The sequence below is a fragment of the Zingiber officinale genome, chromosome 9A (genome assembly GCF_018446385.1).
Source record: "Zingiber officinale cultivar Zhangliang chromosome 9A, Zo_v1.1, whole genome shotgun sequence".
NCBI lineage: Eukaryota > Viridiplantae > Streptophyta > Magnoliopsida > Zingiberales > Zingiberaceae > Zingiber > Zingiber officinale.
Window position 1 is genome coordinate 31,488,953 of NC_056002.1, and position 24,702 is coordinate 31,513,654.

The 24,702-nt window shown below is 39.8% G+C and overlaps 1 protein-coding gene across 4 annotated transcripts; it reads left to right on the plus strand.

Moving 5' to 3' along the window:
- The first annotated feature begins 5,104 nt into the window (after window positions 1-5,104).
- Window positions 5,105-12,866, plus strand: LOC122021654 (protein ENHANCED DISEASE RESISTANCE 2-like). Of its 4 annotated transcripts, none has more exons than XM_042579798.1 (22): window positions 5,105-5,499; window positions 6,479-6,553; window positions 6,648-6,698; window positions 6,783-6,848; window positions 6,922-6,983; window positions 8,391-8,419; window positions 8,599-8,688; window positions 8,756-8,802; window positions 8,872-8,972; window positions 9,180-9,275; window positions 9,385-9,449; window positions 9,531-9,602; window positions 9,716-9,862; window positions 9,943-10,217; window positions 10,450-10,513; window positions 10,627-10,799; window positions 11,106-11,207; window positions 11,293-11,343; window positions 11,445-11,588; window positions 11,685-11,780; window positions 11,901-12,002; window positions 12,095-12,866. In XM_042579798.1, the coding sequence occupies exons 1-22, from the start codon at window positions 5,323-5,325 to the stop codon at window positions 12,188-12,190; spliced, it is 2,181 nt and encodes a 726-aa protein (XP_042435732.1). In that variant the 5' UTR covers window positions 5,105-5,322; the 3' UTR covers window positions 12,191-12,866. The 4 variants fall into 4 exon arrangements, with proteins under 4 accessions (XP_042435732.1, XP_042435733.1, XP_042435734.1 ...); XM_042579799.1 differs by having other exon boundaries at window positions 10,462-10,513; window positions 12,095-12,858; XM_042579800.1 differs by having other exon boundaries at window positions 5,482-5,499; window positions 6,479-6,585; window positions 12,095-12,854.
- The last annotated feature ends 11,836 nt before the right edge of the window (window positions 12,867-24,702 follow it).

Here is a 24,702-nt window from a genome sequence, read left to right on the forward strand (position 1 = left end):
ATAGAAGTAGTAAAAAACCTCCGGGCGGAGGGGAATATTGTGAATTTTGAATAACATAACAACTCCACACAAAAGACGGAAGGAATTTGGTACCAGCTAGCCGAGCGGAATACCGAAGAAATTACAGATTTCGACGATAAAGGGATGAAGAGGAAAGCGCAGACCGGTCACAAACTGATCACGGAAAAAACAAACAGTGTCGAGCGGCTGTTTGTGCGGGCGGGCGGAAGGCGAGGGCAGAATAAGTTCGAAATCAGAGGGAAGATCAAAAGCATTAACTAAGCCCTCCGCATCACGCTGATCGAACCGTGACTCCATGGTAGTATACCACGGGCCGGGGCGAGGTCTGAGGGCTGGGAAAAACTAGCCATGGCCGGAATAGTGGAAAAGGCGAAGTCAGAAGAAAAAGCAAGGGGCTCAATGGGGAAGATGAACGGAACAGTGATCAAGAAGCAAGAACACGGCGAAGAATGCAAAGAAAACACGAGAACCAAGGAGCAAGAGGCAAAGGATCCTTACAGAAAAGAGGACGGTCGAAAAAAGAGGACGAGGAGTCGCCGGAATGCCAGGGAGCAAGTTCGCCGGTGCACTGAGCGCAAGCGGAGGCTTCTGAACGAACGACTGCGAAAATGCAGCGGAGGAGGGCGACGAGGGATTTATAAGGTTGGGACCGATCCTCTCGAGCCGTCAGATTCAGGTCACAGGGCCCGAGGCCCATATCTAACCGCTCATTTCAAACCACCGAAGGTCCTATCGGACGCGACGCCACCGCTGCACGATGACGGCAGTGACACCACGTGGCATCAGGTCACGGGAGCACATTTAATGAGCCCCATTACGGGGCAGAGGTCGCGTGCCCAACCTTAATGGTAAGGATTTGCACGCATTCCAGGGAGATCCTAGGGACGTCAGTGTTGACCGCCAGCGGGTCGGCAGGGTGATCATCAGTAGGAGGCTGAACGACGATACTAGCCTCCATATTGGCCGAGCGGAATGACATTTTCGAAAGTGGGAGAACGGCTATCACTCAACCCGACTCGCAGACCAGTCAGTCGGACTTAGTGCCTCCTTTGACTAGACTTGAGGGGGAGGCACGTGGTCCGATGGTAAGAATGGGGGACCCGCCCAAGAGGAGGAGGAGGAGGTCAATGACACATAGGAGTCAAAGGTCAAGAGGGTCGACCCTAAGGTCCTGCCGAGCAAAATCTCCCAGGCCAGATGAAAGACAGCTCGACCACAGGTCGGGTTTCCGACGTAAGGTAAAGGAGTTTCTATGCCGAGCGGCCAAGCCGCCCGGCTGAGTCGCAGATCAAGGTGGCGCAATCTCATCCGAGCACATGACCGGAGGCCTTCCCGCTCGATCCGATACACTCACATCCTCGCACGCCTGGAGCACCAGGCGGTTGGCCCGCCCGGCCCAGGAATAGACGAAAGACAGAAAAGAACAAAAGGGACAGCTGGGGATATCAGCTTAGAGACAGCTGCCGCCGACAATCGGCATGGTCAACGGTCAGGCCGTACACAGAATCGTACGATGGAAGTTTCCACTGTCCCGTCAGGGATATGCTCGGACGGTTGCGGAATGACGTCAGACATGCTTTTTCCGACATCCATGTTTGAGGTATGTTTGGGGAAGCGTGCATGCCTCGGGAAGCATGCACGCATCTCCCCGGGGTCCTATATAAGGACCCCTAAGCTTCAGCAGAGGTATGCAATGATCCACACTATAGCTACAATTCTCAGTATCTTGCTCCAGCTTTCTTCTCGCCCAACTTGAGCGTCGGAGAGTCGTCGCCGGGAACCCCATCCCGGCCCGACTTTGTTGCAGGTTCGCCGGAGGTCCACCTCATCCCGACGTCTACACGAGGCCAGCAGAGAGCGTCATGTCCCCAGCTTTCATCAACTCATAGTTCGGATAGGATCAGCTTAGAGACAGCTGCCGGCGACAATCGGCATGGTCGACGGCCAGGCCGTACACAGAATCGTACGATGGAAGTTTCCACTGTCCCGTCAGGGATATGCTCGGACGGTTGCGGAATGGCGTCAGACATACTTTTTCCGACATCCATGTTTGAGGTATGTTTGGGGAAGCGTGCATGTCTCGGCAAGCGTGCACGCATCTCCCCGGGGTCCTATATAAGGACCCCTAAGCTTCAGCGGAGGTATGCAATGATCCACACTGTAGCTACAGTTCTCATTATCTTGCTCCAGCTTTTTTCTCACCTGACTTGAGCGTCGGAAGGTCGTCGCCGGGAACCCCATCCCGGCCCGACTTTGTTGCAGATTCGCCGGAGGTCCACCTCATCCCGACGTCTATACGAGGCCAGCAGAGAACGCCACGTCCCCAGCTTTCATCAACTCATAGTTCAGACAAGATCACTAAGTATTTATGGTTCAAATCTCAATTATGGCGTGCTATAAGATATTTTCTTATCGTGGAATGAAAAATCCAGGACTTTAGCTACTCAAGGAGAAATTGCTCATGCTTCTGGATTTGTCTGATAACCAGTTTGTAGAACTGAACTATTCTAGTTGAGATCTTTTGTCTCAAAAATGATGTATCCTCGTGTCCCCTCTCATAGCCATACTTGTATTCGATAGGACCTGAAGCGCATACTAAAAAGTGGCCCTTTTACTACGATAAATAATGATAAAATTCAATTTACAAATAATATATATACTAAATACATAAATAAATCAAAAATAATATATTATTATAACACTACTTGACTAGCTATTTTAGAGGTAAAAATGTTTACAAAATCTGAATAATTCAATTGTCGGACTATTTCTTTCTCAATCTATAACATTGATAGTTCATTTAGTGTATCTTGTAACACTGAGACCAATACGGTGGTCGTAGGTAGTAGCAAGGCGACAAGCAGTAACCACCATGCAATTAGGTTGTCGTTCGCACAAGCGACCGGGGTAGCGTGCGACAACCACCGCGCCGTGCAATTAGGTCACACGAGCAAAGGCCAACAACCACCAGCCAGTGTTGTGTGAGATAGCCACTGCGAGAATGGACGTGATTAGGCCGCACAAACGATCGTTGTTGCACAATTAGGATACAATTGGTGTCACGTGTTGTAAGACGAAGAAGAAGGTCAAAGAAGAAGATTAGGAACACGTGCATCCATGCATCGGTAGAAAAGAAAGCTGGAGAAGAAATCACGTGCAAAGAAGAGCAACATTAGAGAAGAAATTGCATTCAAATAAGAGTTGTGCATCGGTGCGCGCCTCGAAGCCGTGAGAATAGGTTTAGCAACCATTTAGGGTTCCTGTCTCTCATTTTGTTGTAGGTATAATTAAAAAAAAAAAATGGGCCCTTCATTGAGCTGGGCCCTGAGACGGTTGCCTCTCTGGCCTTGTGGAAGTTACGGCTCTGTCCCTTCTCCTATCAGACGGTAATGATATCCTTGTGATATACATTATATCTTTAAGATATGATTTAACTCGTCCGATCATGATATCCTCATGATATATCATTTTTAAGATAGAGGATCTCAACTCGAACTATTCACTTCTGAATAAATTGGACTATATATATTAGATTAAAAAAAAATCAAAAATTGTTTGCAGGGAATTATTCATCATGTCTTTATCTGTTGCTAGGCACCGAAACTAGTCAAGCTTGTTTTCATTTTGCCAAACGTATCGTTACTTGATGCCGTGATGCCATCTTCTTCTTTGAATTAATAGGCAATTGGATGGTGAGTAGTCCTTGGACAGTTGAATAATTAATTCCACATTCAATGCCCCTGAATGAGATTAAATGTATTTTAATTTGATAGTTGCTCGGTGTAGAGAAATAATCTCTACGAACGTAAAATAATATGTATATTAAAAAATAATTAATCAGATAATATTAAATCTAGAACGATTGGTCATAAATTCAAAGCTTCCAAATAATTTCTATTAACTAGTTTCAGATTTTTAATGATTTTAACATTTTTTTTCAAACAATTATTTTCTAATTGGTGAACGCAACCAATTCTAACTTTAGCGAATAATGTTCGAAATGAATTTTCTCACTCAATTATGACCTGTTTTGCGTTCTCATATGCGAATAAAATGTGAATGTGGCAAAAGGTGTTATGGTGGGGAGCAGATAGATCGTGCTGCGTGATTATAATCTAGTCGTAATTAGTTATAATATTTTCCTAAGTTTATCATTTTTATCAAGTTATAATTGGATCGGAGTAGGCGGCCAAAAGTCATTCCTCACTCAGCACCCGATAATTTAGACACTTGTCTACTTCTGACGACCTTCGAGTGGCTGAAGGCTATCGCTCTGATTCAAATTATAATCTAATAGGGATAGTAAATCTAAAAAGAGATCATAATCGATTAAAACTTGATTGCGTCCATTATTCTACCACAATTACGTTACGATGAAACATTAGGTAAATTAAGAAATTATACATGATCTCTATGAAAAGAATATTTCTCCACTTTTGTTGGTATTTAATCCTTACTTAATATAATATGACAAGTCCATCCTATGATAACTATCTCAAATATATCTTGCGCTAAGAAACAAACGTGAATGTTATGTCTAAATTTTACATTTTTTTAAATATATATATATATACATACTAAATTTGTTATAAAATTTAATATGAATATATATTTATTTACGAGAAATCTTTATCCGAGTAGTTAAGAGTACAGTTGTGACAGTAGGAAACTTAGTCAACTTAATATTATATTAAAATAATTTTTTTATTAATTTAATAAAAAAATATTTACATTTAATTAAAATCACTCTAATTTAATTAAAATCAGCTGTGAATATAAATATTGGAGTAATTTTAATTAAATTTAAATAATATTGATTAATATAATAATAATACTTTATATGTATTGATTTTAGTAAAATGGACGCGATTTTGCTTATATAACTACCCCAATAGCCATATTTATTGTTAATAAAAATAAAGAATCATCCTTTCAATTTTTGCCCTAAATACTTTTTAAAAAAAATTAAATGAATGCTACATTTAATAATTATTGTTAATTTTTAAAATAATTAAATTTATTTTTAAAAAATTTAAAATTTATGCCGTCACTTAAATTGGCCGACCGGCTGGCGTACCAGCTCGACTTCGCCTCGCGACTTCTCCCTCGTCGTCTTCTTCCTCCTCTTTCGCCTCCTCCTCCTCCTCCTCTTCAACGCCGACCAACTACTCGTTACTCGTCGAGTTCCCATTGGAGAAAGCAAGAGAAGGCCACGAAGCCACGCCTTCGCTTCCCTTTCGTCCCCGCAACGCCAACGAATTTGACTCCTTGGAGGCTGGAGCCGTCCGTCAGCGTCCAGCAATGGGGAGCAGAGAGGGCGGGGGCGAGGAGGAGAAGGGAGGGAATGTGGAGGGGTGGCTCTACCTCTTCCGCTCCAATAGATTCGGCCTGCACTACCCCCGCAAGCGCTACTTCGTCCTCGACCGCCACCGCAACGCCCTCGATTGCTACCGGGACGTGCCAGACGACGGGGCCCAGGTAGGGTTTCTCTGCGCTCCTATGCGATCGTAATCACTTCTCGGACGTCGTCGCATCGTGAATAGATTAATGGACGTGGCAGTAGGAGTTCGGAGAGGGATCGGGGAGGGAAAAGGTAGGATTTTGGATGTCGATGATTAGTAGTGCTTGCGCCGTTTGAAATCTAAATGGATTAGGTACGAGGAGAAAGGATCGATTTTCTTTTAGGATTGGGATTTTGAGTGCTTAAATACCAGCAAGGTTTTATTTTTTTACATTTTTTTAGAATACTTGCTAAATATAAGCATGAACTTCAATGTTTTAACGAATCTAGAACAAACATATACTTTCAATTTTGCAATAAATTTAGCATATTGTTAGTTTAAGTATTTGGTTAAAAGTTAATATTCTTGTTTACTCTAACAATCAAATAATTTATATCCTAGTATATTAAATGAGTTGAAAGGATGTTATAAAATTGAAAGGATGTGCATGCATTTATTATAATCGAAAGTTTTCATGTTAGATTTGTTAAAACATAAAGTTCATGCTAGTTTTTTTTTTTTCTTTTTCTTACTTGAAGAAAACCTCTTTGAGTTCTCCTCCCAAGAGCTTTTTTATTGTTTGCAAAAAAGAAGAACATGAATAGAATCTTCAAGGTTGCTTTGGGAATAAACGAACTTAGTCACTTGTGAAAAGAATTTCCTTTTACTATGTTTCTTGAGTTCCATTTAGTATTTGATTTGGCTTTGCATAAATAGACTTCAATAGAGGAATAATATACTCGTCGGCAGCGCCAAATAGTCTGGTCTAACATGGTTTGATTTTGATGTTGATGTTTTTTTCAGTTCTCCCTAAACCCTAGACCCTAAACCCTAAACCCAAAATAAGATGAAACTTGGATTCACAAAAAAAAATTTTTGGCAACCAAATTAATACAAATATTAAGTGTGAGGTGAATTGCTATCTGTTGAAGTTCATCTTTTATTGCCCTTTTCAGGTTCCTGTAAGATCTGCAAATATTGATTCATGTATCCGTGTAAATGACAATGGAAGAGAAAACATCATGGGGAATGTGAGAATATTACAAGAATGTGGAAAAAGATTGTGAGATAGATTTAATGTTGTTAATTTTTCTTTGCAATCTTGTAATTCATGTTGTCATACAGGCTTTCTTTCTTTTTACTCTGCACAACACTTCAAATGACAGAAAGCTCAAGGTAAAAGTATCATTACAGAATTCATCTTGAATTAAGTTCCTCCAGCACATTTAAAAATATTCAATCTGAGATTCTCTGATCCAGTTGGGTACTAGAAGTTCTGAAGAAGCAGCTAAGTGGATAAATACATTGATGGAAGCAAAATTCAAGGTCGATAATGGTTCCACAATACTTGACATAGTTTTATCAGGATAAAACTAATTGAGAATGTCTATTCCTGTAGGAATGTGCCATGGAGGAACCAAATGTTTCGATTTTCTCAAAAAGAAGATGCGCATCTCTTAGGTACACTAGTTGTTTCCTGCATATTCTGTTTCTAACCGGTCATTTGGATTTTTCTTTATGCCAAGGCATATAAATACCTTCAACTCATTATAGCAGGTTTAAAAGTGAACATTTTATTAACCCTAGAATGATTTTAACCGATTGTTAGGAACAGTGCAAAGTGCAAGTGTGTTTGCTTAGAATTCCCATGTTTTGCTTGTGATATACAATGGCATTTTATTTTGTTTTCATGATTGTATATATATGAATTTTAGATACTAATATTTTGTGGACTTTAGCTTATCTAATTTTAACCAAATTGATGAATAATGTTGGTAATTAATACCGTCTAAAACTACAATCCATGTATATATAGCCTTTTGACCTAACTAATTATTCAATAAATTACTTACATCCTACAAGACATGGTCTATTGTGTCTATTATAAATGTCAACAACCTATTCTCTGCAGGAAATGTATATTGTGTCAATCATCTTGAACATAAAAACATCTCAGGTGGAGTCACAGTCATGTTTAGTATGTTTATTTTAGTTGATGAAAAAAATGGATTACATGAATTTAGATGGCTGATTGATCACCACGATGCATATCCATTGGCTTATTGCTTCTTAAATTAACATTCTAAAATTGCACTTGACATTTATAATATATGTATTTATTTTCAATTTTGTACTGTTGTAAACATTTAAAACTTTATGCTAATGCCATACATAATTACTAATTACAATTATTCATATAACTATTAGTTGTTGTGATTTTATATAGCAAGTTGTAACTTTTACAAAATGGATTACAATGTAGTTGGAAAATTTTCTTAGTTGATATGTGATCCCCTTCTAATACAAGTCAAGATTTAAAATGTCTTTGTGAATGTGGTCCAAGATTCAATCTAAGAACACCGAGGGAATATAGGATCATCTTGTAGTTTCATGGAAATCCAGTCCAAGTTGAATCCTACCCGGTATTTAGATCAATAAGGATGATTCTGGGTTGTAGTGCTGTAAGCTACTGAATCCCTGATCACAATTTTGACAATCATGAATAAATCCATCATCCGTTATCCATAGGCAATCAATCATCAAGCCATCCAATTGATGGTACTAATCCAGTATCACCAAATAGATCAAACCATCAGATCAACAAGCATACCTTTCCCTCACTAATCATCTTTTAAACATGAACCTTAGCTAACAGCTATAGCCTATCTTCTTTTTGTTACCTACCTGAACCAATTTAAGAATAGATACCACTTGAAACCTTACATTAAGCAATTATTTCACCAATATATGATAACAAAATGCTAAGTAAAGTAAGCTAATTATTCAACATAATATATTAATTATTAGCATATTTAATGATTTTTTTAAAAAACAATATCAGTATGCTGAATTATATTGAAATTACAGGTTGCGTAGAAGTCTTGCACATTCAGCTGGTGAGCAATTTTTTCTCTTCTTCTCCAGATGATATTAGTAGTGTTGTACTCTTAAATGATTATAAGCAGATGGTTTCAAGATTAGACTCAGGTTTCGTCGTTAGTCCCATAAATAGCCATTTCTTTGGCTATTCATACTCCTTTTTTTTTTTGACACTTTACTCTGTGATTGTTTCCAGATTGGGATTTCTTCTCATCATTACAAAGGGATAGGATAATATCTGATGTTATAGAACCTTCTTCATGGACAATATTTGGCTGTGACAATGGTAAATATATATTAGATACTTGTGCCATCCACTAAAGCTTCAGATTTAGCTCATAGAGCTTGTGCAGGTCTACGGTTGTTCAAAGAAGGAAGGAAGGGCAATCGTTATAGCAAGGTAATTACTAGATGACTGAAACAATTTGCACAAAAGATTTCAATGCACTGATTACACTTTTTTTCGCAGCATCATGATGAAAATTCGGCCATAATGGCAGTAGGTGTAGTTGGAGCAAGTCCTGAAGCCATTTTCCATGAAGTCATTTCTCTTGGTCCATCAAGATTAGAGTAAGAGTAGTGATTCATTCTTCTCTACATTTTCTTTTTCTGGCACCTATTAATTGAGCAGATGTCATTCATAAGAAAACGTTTACCGTTCTAAACATTTCTGTTAAAGACGATCAATTAAAATTGCAAACATAAAGTGAAGTTGCAGTAGGTTTCACAATCATATCCTCTACTTTAGTTGAGTTGTCTGTATGAATTTTCTTGCAGATGGGACTACTGTTTCAATGAAGCCAGTATAATAGAACATTTAGATGGTCACACGGATATTATCCATGTGAAATTCCGTCATGATTGGTTGCCTAGGTAAGATTTTTTGGTTAGGCTCACAAAAATAAAGTGCTCTTTCTATTTTGTTTGGCATTGTTTATTTTAGTTCCTATCAGGTCTTGACAGAATGAAATCTACCTTACAGGGGTATGAAACCAAGGGATGTATTAATAAGGCGTTACTGGAGGAGGGAAGAAGATGGAACGTATGGTAATGCAGAGAACTTGTTTAGTTATATTTTGCCAATGATCTTCACAATAACTTAACTCTTAGATTGCCTCTTCGGTCCAGTAATCCTCTTCCAGTCTGTTTTCCACCAAAAATGCCAACCTCATAGAGGATGCAAACGTGCCTATTTTAAAGGTGAGTTCCTTGAATGGAGCCCAAATAACTATTTTTAGAATTTCATTGATAAGTTTTATTATGTTTTAGTTAGGCGAGTGAGATTGATAATTGCTGTATACTTCCATGCGCAGATGGTGGATATGTTATAACTCCTATAAACCAAGGAAAAGAATCTGTAGTTAAGCACATGCTTGCTATTGATTGGAAACTATGGATGCCTCGGCTTTTCACCTCTGCCAGAGAACACATTACCATTAGAATGCTAAAGCGAGTTGCAGGTAAGTGGCCCTTTAACATTTCGCCGACTTCTGTCACTTTGGTTGTCCTATTACCAATAAGTGGCATTGCCAATTTGCAGCACTAAGGGAGATGTTCCGAGCTAAACTAGGAAACTGCCCTGGTTCAGATGTAAGGTTTTCTCTACGAGAAGAGGCAGGACTAGATCTACAATTGCCAGTTCAGAATGGAATTCAGGAACATACAGAAGATTCTCGGGAGTCTGATGCAGGAGCCGTGGGCATGAATGGCTCATTCCTTGAAGCCAATGACACTGATGATGAATTTTTTGATTTCCTGGATGAATCAGAATATGAACAACAGGAAGATATGTGGACTTCATATTCACCCTTTCAGGTTCAATCATATCATTTCCTATTATTTTTAAGATTTCCTCAACTTACGGAACCCTAAAGTTTTTCTGTTCAAGATTTTCTTTACTTAAGAGAGTAAATTGAGAATGATGGAAAGGATTTGTATTAGCAAATAATTTCACTGTGTTTGTAGTTTCAGGCATGTTAGATATTCATCTTAGCATCCTTTGAAATCTCTTTTTTTTGTTTCTATGTGATCAATCTGACCAACGCAGAACCTATATCAGGCGAGGCGGTCTCCTGCTGCTGCTCTTATGAAAAGATGGCATGGACTTGCAGGTAATTTTAACAAATACTTCTCTTCATTGCTAGCATTAAATAAATTTCTGAGCAAGCTCATGTGCAACTCCTGTGCTTTTTTAGCCAGTCAGTTTCAACTTGTTGCTTTGCAGTTCAAACAAAAAGTTGCATAGGCGAAGCCTCACTATCTGATGATGCACCCTTCTGTAGTTACGGTTCCACCCTACTAAAGGACTCAAGCTTTTCACTTGCTTCCACTTGGGCAACAGCAGATCCATCAACATTCTTGATACGGGGTAAAACCTACTTACGAGACCGTAAAAAGGTACTAAATCATATATTTCCTTCCTTTCATTTTGCGAAACAAGTCTTGGTGTTCAATCTGAATATTCTGTAAACTTCGATGAAGCTAAAATAAGAGGCATTACGCCTTCTTGATTATCTAACTAATTCTTGAGAACTCAAGGTGTTCGATCCCAAAATTCTGTAAATTTTGATGAGGCATTACACTTTCTTGATTACCTAACTCATTCTTGGGAACCCTCCTCCACCTTCCTCGAATGTTAAATCTAACTCCTCGATCTAGCCTCATTGCCAATCTGTTTTAATCGTTTGGTAAACTTTTGTACAGATTGCAGCCAGTGGTACACTAATGGAACTGGTAGCAGCTGACTGGTTAAAATCTGATAAGCGCGAGGATGATCTCAGTGGTCGCTCAGGGGGTATCGTGCAGGTGAGTCATATATCTCAACATGATCTTGAATCTGAAAACTGCTTTTTAAAATGTGGCACGTTCAGAAGAGTTTCAACAATTACAGAAACATGCGGCACAATTCAGCGATGAGTTTTTCTTCGTCGTTAACTTTCAAGTAAGCATAGTAGCGGTTCATTTCCTCGCCTCCATTTGCATCTAGTTTCTCAACCATAACATGTGTTCTCTAAAGCTGCTTTTATCGTAACTCAAAAATAGATGCCAGGTTCCACCACATACAACCTCGCTTTGTACTATATGATGAATATGCCGGTGGATAGCATTCCACTGTTGAAAAGATTTGTTGGAGGAGATGACGCTTATCGAAACTCAAGGTTTAAGCTCATCCCACATATAGCAGAGGTGTCCTTCATACTAAATCTTCGTTAGTTCCTTAGAAAAACAATGTCGCTTGCTTTCTACAGTCTTTTATTCTCATCCCATTCGGTATGCCTTCAGGGACCGTGGATAGTTAAGCAAAGTGTCGGTAAGAAAGCATGTCTGGTAGGTCGTGCACTCGATGTGAATTATTTCCATGGAACAAACTACTTGGAGGTAATCTCAAACCTATCACTAGCATGTGTAAGATGAATAGGCATATCAATACTTTGATTGTTGTCGTTTGATCCTACTTTGATTTCATTCTGATTCCTCATTTTGCTCATAAACCATTAGGTTGACATCGACATTGGTTCCTCCATGGTTGCGAAGGGTGTTGCAAGTCTTGTACTTGGATGCTTAACCAACTTGGTAGCAGAGATGGCAATCCTAATACAGGTAATTTGCACATCCATTATCCTTAAGAAAATCCTTTAGCTTAACACTTTATGTCCAAAATTGAAAACCCCAATAAAACTGTTACGACACAGGGAAATTCAGATGAGGAGTTACCCGAGTTCCTCCTCGGAACTTACCGATTGAATCATATTGACCCCTCCAAAGCAGTCTCTTTAAGATCGCGCTAATAAGAGGTAGCAAATCTCTCAATTGAGGTGCAAAGGTATTGGTTGGTAAATCATTTTGATTTTCTTCCTCCATTTTTTTTCAATATAAGTAATAAATCAATATTTGTTATGCTAAAATCACCAAAGGAACTTTAATTAGTGGATATATTATCAAAAGTCTTCTACATGTATAATGATGCATAAACTCATATCAATTGAGAAGAAGCACATTGACAAGGCAATATTACTCGTGCAATTTCTTCTATTTACCGAAACCAATTTGATAAGTTTTTGCTCGCTATTGTTGGAGCAAGTTACCTCAAAAGCTCTAAAGTCTACTTAGTTTTGAATCTTTAAAATTGAAATAGCAATAATTATGTTGATTCCATGTAGAGTTAAATTGATGCAAAACGTGATGATACTCACGTCAAATGACCCTCATCCTCGGCACCACGGTAAGATGAAGGGAGATAAATCATGTACTTAACAACCCTCTAAGTGAGAGGGTTATTTACTGTAGTTGCAATTCAAATCCGTGTCCATTGATGCGAGCATGTAGAGTTAAATGATTTTTATAGTTGCATATTGAGAACAAAATTGTATTCATAGTTCAAAGTAAACCTTACAATTTGAAATTATTTTTTACATTAATTAATACCTTATGAGATTCATTATTAATTCTTTCTAACAAATACCATCACCTGCTTTTTCACCTAAATAAATAAATAATATAAAATAAAATAATAATAAAAACGATAGGGCATAAACTAGAATAGAATAGAAAAATTACTTTTAAAAAATAATTATATATACCGGAAGGAGGAAGGAAAAGGAATTATTACATCTATCACAATGGGAGGAAGAGGAGAGGAGACGGCGAGGGAGGATTGACTATTGAGGATGGGTATTTCTATTGTAAGGCGTCGCACTCCGTAGCAAGTTAGAAAGTTCAAGGTAATTCTTAACCCTAACTTTTTTTTTCCTGTTCTGAAAAAAAAAGTCGGCAAGGCACTTCTAAGTTCTAAGGATTGTTTCCACAGTTAATATTCATAATTTTCAACAAAAAGTTATTTGTATATTGTTTTGTTTTCTACCATATGCTTACGAAATTAAGAACTATTAATGTGGTAGTTAACTATGAGAGAATTTTTTTTTTTTTACAATAATTATTCATATACAATGCATGGGTAAAAAAATGGATATATGATATGTTGAAGAAGTCAAGTATTGCATTCCCTATTGCATTTAATGATGTCCTCATTAGTCATTAAATGATCGAGAACAGAGAGTAATGTTATTCTTAGGAGTGTTTTATAATAATCTTGGATCAACTATGTATGCTAATTCTGGATCAATTATTCTGATAGAATAAAATAGTTTAAAGATTATAATGCCTGCGTGTGGTAACGTACAAATGCAACCAATTCAGTCCTACACTTAACGACCATCGCTGCCTTGGTGTGATTGCATCATTGCTCAGCATAAATCTATTTTTTTATTCATTTTTATATATTGATGTTTACTTAATTGTGTTTGCTTAGTTACTCACATTTCTATTATGCAATTAAGCAATAAGCATGAGTCATCATGATTTACCTCCCTTCTAAATGCCTTGGGACGAATGTGGAGGGGCGCCTAGGGTGAATGCATCACCTTTTGCCACAAGAAATGCGATGTACTTGGCTCCACAGACATAGCCGAGTTGGCACTCGGATGATAGTTTGTCATAAGAGAACAAGGATTAAATCTTCGAGAGAACAATCCCCTGGAGAATAAAAGCTCTCCCACCTAAAGAGACGTCGCTTGGTTATTGTGATTTATGTCCCTTCCAAATCCCTTAGGATAGGTATGGAGGGATGCCCGGAGTGAGAGCGTTTGTGATTTATATTTTTTCCAACGGTTATGGTACCACGATTAAGTCCTTCGAGTGGTTAACTACGTATTTAAGATTTGAATTCTAACCATATATTTTTTTTTAATGGGATGATAAATTTAATATATTGGTTATTGGGTCGTCTATTATGAGTACTTTCAAATTTACTTGATTAGTCGACGGAAAATTTTCTTCGAATCGAACATTTCCAAGATTAGTTGGTCCTAGTAAAAAAAACACACAGAAATATGATATACAGTGACTGGTAGTACACATACTCCTCTGTCAAGTGATTTAAAAACTAAAATTTTCAAATGGCATTTGTCGGTATGCTTGTTTATCGTTCTCACGCGGTGGCCACACTTAACCAAAGATATGATGTGCTGACGGTACACTTACCTCCTTTATCAAGTTGAAAAAACAAAAGGCCCGAACCAAAATATTTACCGGTATGCTTACTTACACCTGAACCAAAAATATGATATACAGTGACCGTAGGTACACTTACCTCTTTATGCATTACGGAAGCAAAGTTAATAATGGCAAACTATCGTAATTTGAAAACCTCCGTATTTCAGCAATGGGATATAAAGCAACAACTTTTCAACTCCCTTTGAAGTCGTATGCTATTATTATGGGACTCTCAGACCCTCACATTGGAAATTAGGCGGTGGGAAGAGCAGTTCATCCACACCACTATCAAGTGCAAGGCCACATGAACCTCTTATGCGAAGGCATATGTGGTAAGGACTACATCAAATAGTTGAAACTATGAATTTACCTTGTTTTATAATAGCATATTTCAACTCTCCACTCTCACTTGCTGATAAACAAGGAGGGATTGATGCCCCATCATATGCCACCGCTGAGTTCCAAGAATTTACATACATGGCAGGGATAGAAGACCTACACTCCACTAGTTGTCAGTTCATATGGCGGGGGTGTTGAGGACGAACGATTTCATCTTTTGCCATATATGGACAAATAAACACAGTATGCAAGATGGACCATGCCATGGTTAATAAATTATGGTTGAAATCGGATAGAAGTAGCTTTGCAGAATTCAGAACTCTTGGGGTTTTCTCTGATCGTGCTTCATGTATCGTCTCTCTTTTGAAACCCAAAAGAGAAATCCAAATCTTTCAAGTTTTATAACATATGGACGACACGACACATCCTAGTTTCAACCAACTTATGCAAGCTAACTGGGAGCATGCAAACACAAGGATTACAAATGACGCAACTCGATATAAGCTAAAGTAGAAACTCTCCTTGGTCAAAATGCCCCTACGACAACTTAACCATCAGAATTACCAATACATTCAAGCAAGAGCAAAAATCACTGGTACACCTAGAGGAAGTGCAACGGAGAGTCCTAACCCAGGCATGTGTAAATGAGGAATATCAAGAAGCAAGGAAAGCTACTGTTATGTTGGCTCAAGCCGAATACCTCTTTTATCAACAACGAGCCAAGCATACTTACTTCAAGAAAGTTGACAGGAATACCCCCTTTTTCTACTCCTTAGTGAAGAGAAATAACAAAAGAAAGAGATTGTAGCTATGGAGAATACTAATAGAGAAACTACCACCAAATCTACGGAAGTGGCACAGGAATTCATGAGATATTTTCAGTCACAACTTGGGATATAGGTGGATCAAGCTCTACTCCTAATAGATTGTATGTCACGCCCTAGAGGAGTGCCTGTCAGAGGGAATTCCAACAGCACCTCCCTGTACGGGTGACATTCTGAACCATTTCTACATACAGACACTATACCTCAGCAACAGGCGGTTGGAATATACACTCAACCGCGCAGTTTATATGTAACATACTCGGCTGATATAATAAAAACACAATCACGCAGTTATATGTAAATCTAACACCCCACTTGGCTGTACCAAAACCAAACACAGCGGAAATACAATGAACAATACATACAAACTAAAAACGAAGACTGCTAGCCGGCTAGGCTTACACCACACAACAAAACAATACTCCAGAAACAAAAACCAGAACACAAGCTAAATACACAAATTCCATATACCAAAATAAAAATAAACAAAAGCGGAGACAGGTCTTCTGATGTGATGTGGGAACCGGCAGGCAGGATACTCCAAGCGACTCCATAAACAACTTGGTACTTGAAAAATATAGTGTCCACGGGGGTGAGTTTAATAACTAATCAGATACCTAGTTGACATGTATAGTAAACTATAACAAATAGTAATAACTATGGAGTACAGTCTCCTGGACAAAAGCTAGAAATGCACAATAGAAAAAGGCTGAAGAGAACTGTACTCACCAGGGCCTCCTATCAGAATAGTCAGGTCGTCAGACCGAGAGTATCATAAATCCTGTATGCATGTCAAACAAATGCATCCACCAAAATGCAGCAAATAAAATGTAGCAAACACAAGCAATAAATGCATCAATGCGTATTATGTCAATGACATGTCCTGGTCACCCCTGACGTCAGTCAGCCATCTCACACACGATGGTGAGACCGAGTGGGTAGGGCTGTGACAACCGTGCACTCTGCCGTCACTGCTCCTGATGAGTGATCAAGTGGACGAGATGCTGTCGGAGTACACCTATCCTCCTACCCCAAATCATAAGTGGGGGAGCTCAATGCTCTCATCTCCCGGTACACGATGACGGGGAGGGATCCCTGACGTGCTACCACGCTGCGTCACACTACCCCTGAGCTGACCAACGGAGCATCGACAGAGCAAAACTGACATGCTACCATGCTGCGTCACGCTACCCATGAGCGGACCAGCGGAGCACCAACAGAGATGAAACTGGCGATATGCTCAACAATAATGGAGCAGACTATCGCGTAGCATGCAATCATATGAATGATGCATGACACTAAGCATGGCAAAATCCTGAACAGCATAGCAATATCCATATATATATAAAAATATGTACCATAGGACAATGGACCAAACAAAGGTACACAGATCAGATAAGGTATAAAAACCTAGATCCTGAACATAATAAACACATGGTTATGTCACTACCCCTATAAGCATGTATAATCAGGTAAGTACTAACATGAAGTGCATAATAAGTAAACAAAACAAGCATGTAACAGGTATCGGGTAGTGATCAACCGAAGTAAAGACGAACATAATCATTACTAAAGGTTATAACCTACTAAACATATCAACATGACATTATCAAAGATAAGTCAAGGTACCCGCCTCCAATCGAAAAGTCCAATCCGATCCAAATCCGACGTCGAGATACTCGTCCCGCGTCAAAGTCCTGTAGTACATTGTATCCAAATTTAGCTAATTACTTATAAATAAATTAGCTAAATCAAATCCTCGAGAAGCTAACATAAATCCAGATCCAATTATAAACTCTAATTGGATCATTTAACTCCTCAATCGATTCTAACTAATCTATTCGAACTAGGACTTGCAATAAGCATAATCAATCATAGCAACTTACCCAATTTAGTCCTAATTCAACACATATATCAACTAATCAAATAATCCAAATTCACTATGATCTACAACCAAGACCAATTACCTACTCCTTACCTCAATTCACAAGAAGGTTGTTTGCTGCTGGAATTAGAACAAGCAACTTCACAGTCATGCTTGTTGATCCACAACACACAAAAGCCTGCTGAAATCCTTCCTTCAGTTCATGACCCCTTGATGATACTGGAACAAAGTGAGTTAGACCAAGAACACCACATCAACTATCAAGTACCCGACTCACCAATTAGGGCAGCACCCTTACCTCTGTGCTCTGAGCCCCAAATCGATGCCGGCAATCTAGGCATGAGGTCCGTCGATGGCACGGCAGCAACTCACGAAGAGGAAGAGGCTCGGCAGTAAAGAACTAGGGCACGACTTGGAGGGCTTGGGCAGATCTAGGGCAGAGGAACTTGGTCGGCTGCCAGCGCTCGGAAGAGGAGAAGAAGGGTCGGCGCTAGGGCTCCTGGGGCCGGCGGTGTCTCGGAAGGGTGAGGGAGTTGCAGGTCGGCCGGGCTAGGGCAGAAGAAGCCGCGACGGCGTAGGCTGTGGTGACGACAGCGGCGCTAGGGCTCGGATGCCGGCGGATCGGGGGTCGGTGTCGCTGGCGGCAGTGGGCGTCGTTGGCGCGGGTAAGAAGAAGGGTTCGGCTAGGGGAGGAAGACAAAGAAGAAGAAGAAGATCCTCGGCTGGATCGAGAGAGAAAAGGAGAAGGGAAGAGAGATCGGCAGTGGCGAGGAAGAAGAAACGAAGAGATTGGCTCGGCTTAAATCACGAGGCCGGCGGCAGTTACAGCGCCGGTTGGGAAGAAACGGCTAGGGCACTCAGGGAAGAAGGAAACAACAGAAAAGAATAAAGAAAAAAATAAAAGGAAAAGGAAAAATACAAATATGACATTTCAATTCCAGAAAATTGAAATACAAATACACACGGGGTAGCCTAAACAGGTTTTCTCCTGACCCAATTTTATCCCCGTAAACTCGCCCATAAGGTCTCCGAAAAATTCTAGAAAAATTTCTAAAAATTTCGAAAAATTCCCTTATCATTACTCGTCATTTCTCGGTATTTTACATTGTATGTAATTTGCGAGAGTACTCTTAGCTGATCAGCAAGCTCAACTAATTATAACCCCTACTGAAGAGGAAATCAAGAGAGCCCTATTTAATATAGGAGACCTTTAAGCACCAGGGTCGGATGAGTACAATGTAAAGTTCTACAAGCAGGCATTGGATACAATCAAAGATGATTCATCGCAGCTGTTTTGGAATTCTTTGCAAATGGTCAATTACTCAAGTCATGGAATCATACACTTATTGCTTTGGTACCAAAAATATCTCATGCAAGCAAAGTACAAGATTATAGACTCATCTCCTACTACACAATATTCTATAAGGTCATATCTAAGCTCTTTGCAAGTAAATTGACTGATGTCACAACCACCAACTACACCCTACCCAGACATCTTTTGTCAAAGATCGTATCATTACAGATAACATTCTGTAAGTACTCCAGGTGAGTTTTGATATGATCAACTGGATTAAGTTAGGTCATGTGGTATTTGATCCTTGTATCTAAGTGTGCAAGAACTTAAGAATACAGAAAGTCGAGCAAAAGACGCAACAAATGAGAAGGATGGCACGGGAAGCGAGTCAACGGGCTTAGTGGATTCGAGGGATGAGAAGTTGCAGAAGAGTACATAGTAGGGTGCAATTTTTACTAATGGTCTAACTCGGGTTTTGAGGAATGATAAGTGAGTTAAATTATGTGTTATTATGATTTAATTGTTTTACTAAGTGTGTAGGAATTGATAGGTCTAAAGGATCTGATACCAGGATGAAATCCAACTAGGTCTGAGGACCTGATAGTTGGTACGAAGACCAAATAAGTCAAAAGGTTGACCTGATATCTGGCAGGAAATCCAACTGGGTCCGCAGAACCTGACAGCTTGCAGAAGTCCAGTTGGGTCTGGGGACTTGACAATTAGCATGAAGACCTGGTGGGTCAAGAAGCTAGTCAACCAACTGCAAGTTGGTAAGTGAAGGTAAGTTATTGGAGGAAAGTGACTCAGTGAGGACATGTCTTGGTGGAGAGACAGTAGGCGTCGGTCCAATTTAAGTCTATTTTGGATCCCGAAACTGAGACTTTAACTAGATCCTGGTCTCGGAGAGACAGTGTCTAATTACTACTCATTATTATTGTGATAACACTTGTCTTACAAGTTATTAAACTAACACTTTTTGTAGAGCGAAAGGAGCATAAAATGTCTCAGGTGAACAGCGTCCGAAGCGCCTTCAAACAGTGGAAGGTACCTTCGCACTGTTCATGGAAGGCGCCTTCAAGGCTATGGAAGGCGCCTTCCGTAAGATAAAGTTTAGAACTCGTCGGTGATAAGGAGCAACAAACTCAAGATCAGATTTCTCAGGTTGGAGGCGCCTTCAAGCCTATAGAAGGCGCCTTTCACACCCTTTATAAGGGCATCTCTACCAAACTTTAATACACAACTCATATACAAGCTTCTACGCGTGCGATTAAGGTTCCAATTGTACCGGCTTCCTGCTGCAACTCTGCTACGACGCTGCTACACCCATCTACTACTGAGAAGCCGCCCAAACACCAAGCTCGAGTCGACCGTCTCTGAAAAAGTGTTTAGTAACATTAATTTTTGTACTTAATTATTGCAAAATGACAAGTATAGTGTGTTGCACTTGTTCCGACTTTGTTTATACTCGGTCCCCTCTTTCGGTGATTCCGGAAGAGGTATTTTAGTAGATTATCCATTGATAGGTCTGCGGGACCTGGGTCTTGGAGTAGGAGTCGCCGAAGGCTCCGAACCAAGTAAAATTGACTGAGTTTTCCTTGTGTGTTTTTTTCTTTAATCTTTCCGCTGCATAACTCAAATAACTCGAGATTTTCGACGAACGTGATTCACCCCCCCCCCCCCCCTCACGATCCAACATACACCAGCGGACGAGAAGGACGCACGCGGCATTTTCGAGAGACAAGAAGCCTAGGAGGAAGACTACTTGAGAAGAAAGTCAGAGTTGGGTTCTGGTGATCCCAACTCTAGATGGCCGGAGAATCACCCAAGAGAATGGAGCAACAGCTGGACAAGTCAACTCTGTGTTGACTTGTCCAGGTGCCCGGACCAGCCTAGTATCGAACAAGTGCCTCTTTGGGACGTTGCTGTCGATGAAGTTCAGAGTCCACGTCAGCAACACTCCAAGCCCCCAAATAGCGTCCAAGCGCCCGGGTATCAAAAAAATGTAATCAGCAAGTCGTTGTGAGCAGATAAGGTGCACCACTGGAGGTGCTCAGACTCGCTCCAGGTGCTCAGAGTTGCCACATCAGCCAACGGGCAAATTCGACCAGTAGACTATAAATAGAGTCATAGTCCTAGGAGTTTGAATAACACACTTTCTGTAATATCATTTCCAATTCTGTGCTTTTAATTTACACTTTCAACGCTTATACGAGGCTTCTCCGCCTCGGAGGATTCGCTCGTAGAAGGAGATCTTAGTGAGCTTTTATTGCCTTGAATTAACAATCTTCTGATTGCAAATCAAATAAACCTAGTTGTCTCGTATTTCCTTTTTATATATTTTGTTTTAGTTTAATTAAGTGTATATTTGCGAAAGCCCAAAGAATGAGAAATGTTAACTTTTATTTCATGTAATTCATCTCATCTTGTCGGTCGTACCTGGACCAACACATCCACTTGGCTCAATAATCGATAACTATATCAGAAAGAGAATCTCCCCGAGATGCGCATTGATCTTCAAAAGACTTTTGACTCAGTTTATTAGAGTTTTTTTCAAGATGTCCTAGCAACATTACAGTTTCCTATCATTTTCATCACATGGATTGGAGAATGCATCACTACCACCTCCTTCTCTGTAGTGATAAATGATATTATGCATGGCTTTTTAAGAGGTGGTAGAAGACTTAGATGGAGCGATCTGCTCTCTCTATATTTATTTGACATTTGCATAAATCTATCACATTCACTAGCAAGGTGCACCATTAGGGTAGATTTTCATTTCCACCTCAAGTGTGAGCATCTGAGAATAACACATTTGGTGTATGCATATGGCCTTCTACTCTTGTCATGTAGATATGTGACTTCAGTTACCCAGCTGGTGGATTGCTTATCATAGTTTCCTCCGATGGCTGGGCTTACAGCTATTTTAGCAAAGTCCAACATTTATATCACAAGGATAGATACCCTTACTCAACTTCTCACCATCATGGGTTTTCGGTCCTCAACTACCGAGAGTACATAGTGAGCAGTCCGATGCTTTTCAAATACCTTGAAATCCTAGAACCTCTAAGAAATTGAAGATATTTGACTATAACACATTGATGGACTCCCTCGCCAGGAGGATCAATTCATGGCCAAAGAACACCTTCTCTTACGCTAGGAAAGCCTAGCTCATAGCCCTAGTTTTTTAGGGTGTTGAATGCTACTATATGTCCTTCTTTCCCCTCCCCTGTGGAGTTATAGACCGCATCTACAGTGTATGCAGATCATTTATGTGGACTACCAAACCCTCCCATAGCATGGTCAAAATTATACAGACCTAAGGAAGAATGTGGTCTTGACTTGAGGGACTTAAAAACATGGAACCTTGTCTTATTGGCTAAGGTCCTATGGTTTATACAGGGCAATCAAGACACCTTATGAATATGATGGGTACACCACACATATTTACAGCATGTGGGATATGGGAGTGACAAGTGAGATACACAGACACTTCACTCATTAAGAAGGTATTGTACATCAGAGATATTATTTTGACAGTTGCAGGTAGTTCAAAGAATGCAGGACAAATCCTAGCTGCATGGTTTAGTTAGAGGAAGAGGACATGCAAAGGGTCTATGACCACTTCAGAGATACTAGGCCTAGGAAACCTTGGGTAAAGATAGTTTGATAGAAATACCTTTAGTCAAGCCATGCCCCCACACTATGACGACTAGCGCACGAGAAGCTCCTTGCACGAGCTACGAAGGATTATCTTGAGGATAGACTGTGTGCTTTCTGCCAGCACGAGGAAGATACACTAAAGCATGTGTTCTTTTGTCAACTGTGGGGGAGGATCAGGGCATGACTAAAAATGCGACCCGAAACGGGCACATATCGGTGTATGTTGCAAGTGTTCAGACTTCAGGGGGGGGGGGGGGGGCTCTGTCTTAATTAGGGTGTGACACCTTGCCATATCAGCATTAATGCATCATATTTGGAGTTCAAGTAACCATTGCAAATTTGAGGGGATGCGCTTTGATGCGGAGTTGATATTCAAGTAAGTACATGTCCATGTCTATAGGACACTTGACGTATATTCAGATCAGATACTACGACAAAGATGATATCATTTTTAAGGGCATGCATTTTTGATAGTATCCTATTACTCATACATACATTTTGATATACATATAAGTTAGGATTGTGAGAGCATACATTTTGATAGTGCCATAAATTAGGATGTGGAGTATACATTCTCAAAGGGCATGCATTTTTGAATTCATAGAGAACATGCATATAGGTAGGTCCCGATAGACCATTGACGATTTGGGAGCTTGCATCTTGCATTTGCATTTCCATGGAGTTTTGTTGCGGCTCAATGATCTTTAGGCCTCGATCAACTACTCGGCTGGATCATTTGAATAAGCATGAGAAGTTGACCTAGGTTGTAGTAACTGAGTCCATGTCGGGCATTTTAGTACGTCATATAGGGATCTACTAGATATTTTTCTGTTACAGATTTTATAGAACTGGGGACATTATTCTAATCTGGCACTTTATCAATCACAAGTAATTACCCTCAATCAAAAAATATATAATAATAATAAATAAATAAATCATTCCCTGCTTAATACCTGAGATGGAGATGTTAGCGGCACAGGACTCTACACAGAGAGATTCATGCAAAGGAGGGGACAAACAACTTGATGTGAGGCACACTACCATGCTTTGCAAGAGGTGGATAGTGATATATTTAGCGAGACTACCTCTTCTTCAGATACATGCAGACCACATCAATAGCTGAGAACATGGATACTGAGACACTGACATTGGAGGTTGTAGTGGATGTACATATTGACATCTAGAGGGTAGGGTTGTATTGGATGAGGGGCATCTCGTCAGATTGGTTGGCGTATCATCAGGCACCTATCTTGAGAGTGCATGCATTGAGATAGTGAGGAGTGAAAGCACATGTCCTGTTAGAGAGAGTGTACATCTTGGTGTTTGTGAGGATATGTGAGAGCATATGTATGATTGATGTCGATGTATAGGTGAACAGATCCATGAATTAAAGATCTATCTAGTTCACAGTAAACGTCTGACGGTAAAGACGTTTCAAATCCGTTTATGGCTAGGACTTTACCAAAAAGTCTATGAGGATGAATAAATACATCAGAAAAATCTATCTAGTACGTAGCAAACGGCTCATGGTAAAGGCATATCAAATTTGTTGATAATTGATCATTTGCTAAAAGTGAATGGGTGTTGGGGACCTATGTGCAGTTTGGAGACAACTCATGCTAATAGAAGTAAAAGATCCTAGATTACGGTGTTTGGAATGTAGACATACATCCACACATCTATCAGTTTTCAGTTTGGCTTGCATTGGTGTTGGACCCTTAGAGGGATGGAGAGATGATTTTGATACATGCGGTATAGATGTGTCTGTAGGAGGTGGATGTTTGACCTAACGACAGAGTTCGGTTGATGTCGGATCCCCATCGATGGGCATAAACATGTCAGATTAAATCCATTTTAGATCTTTTGAATTTCTTAGGTTATAAGGAGTCACCGGTATCCTCCATTACTTATTTCAACTTCTTCAAAAGAATTACAATGTTATGCAAAAAAAATCAACTAGAATAAATGAAAAATCAAACTCACGTTGAGCTAATCTGAATCAGACCATGCCGATCACAGTGCAAACTATCACCATTAATTCCCGTTTTCTAAACAGACCGAAAAGGTCCAAAATAATGCTTGCTTACTGACAATGACACCCATGGCAGCACTGGAACCAAAAATATGATGTGCGGTGACCGCTAGTACACTATGTCAAGTTGGACAAAAAATCCAAAATTGGTTTAAACGACCAAAAATCTCCAAATTAATTACCTGTATGTTTACTTACAATAACACGCAGGAACC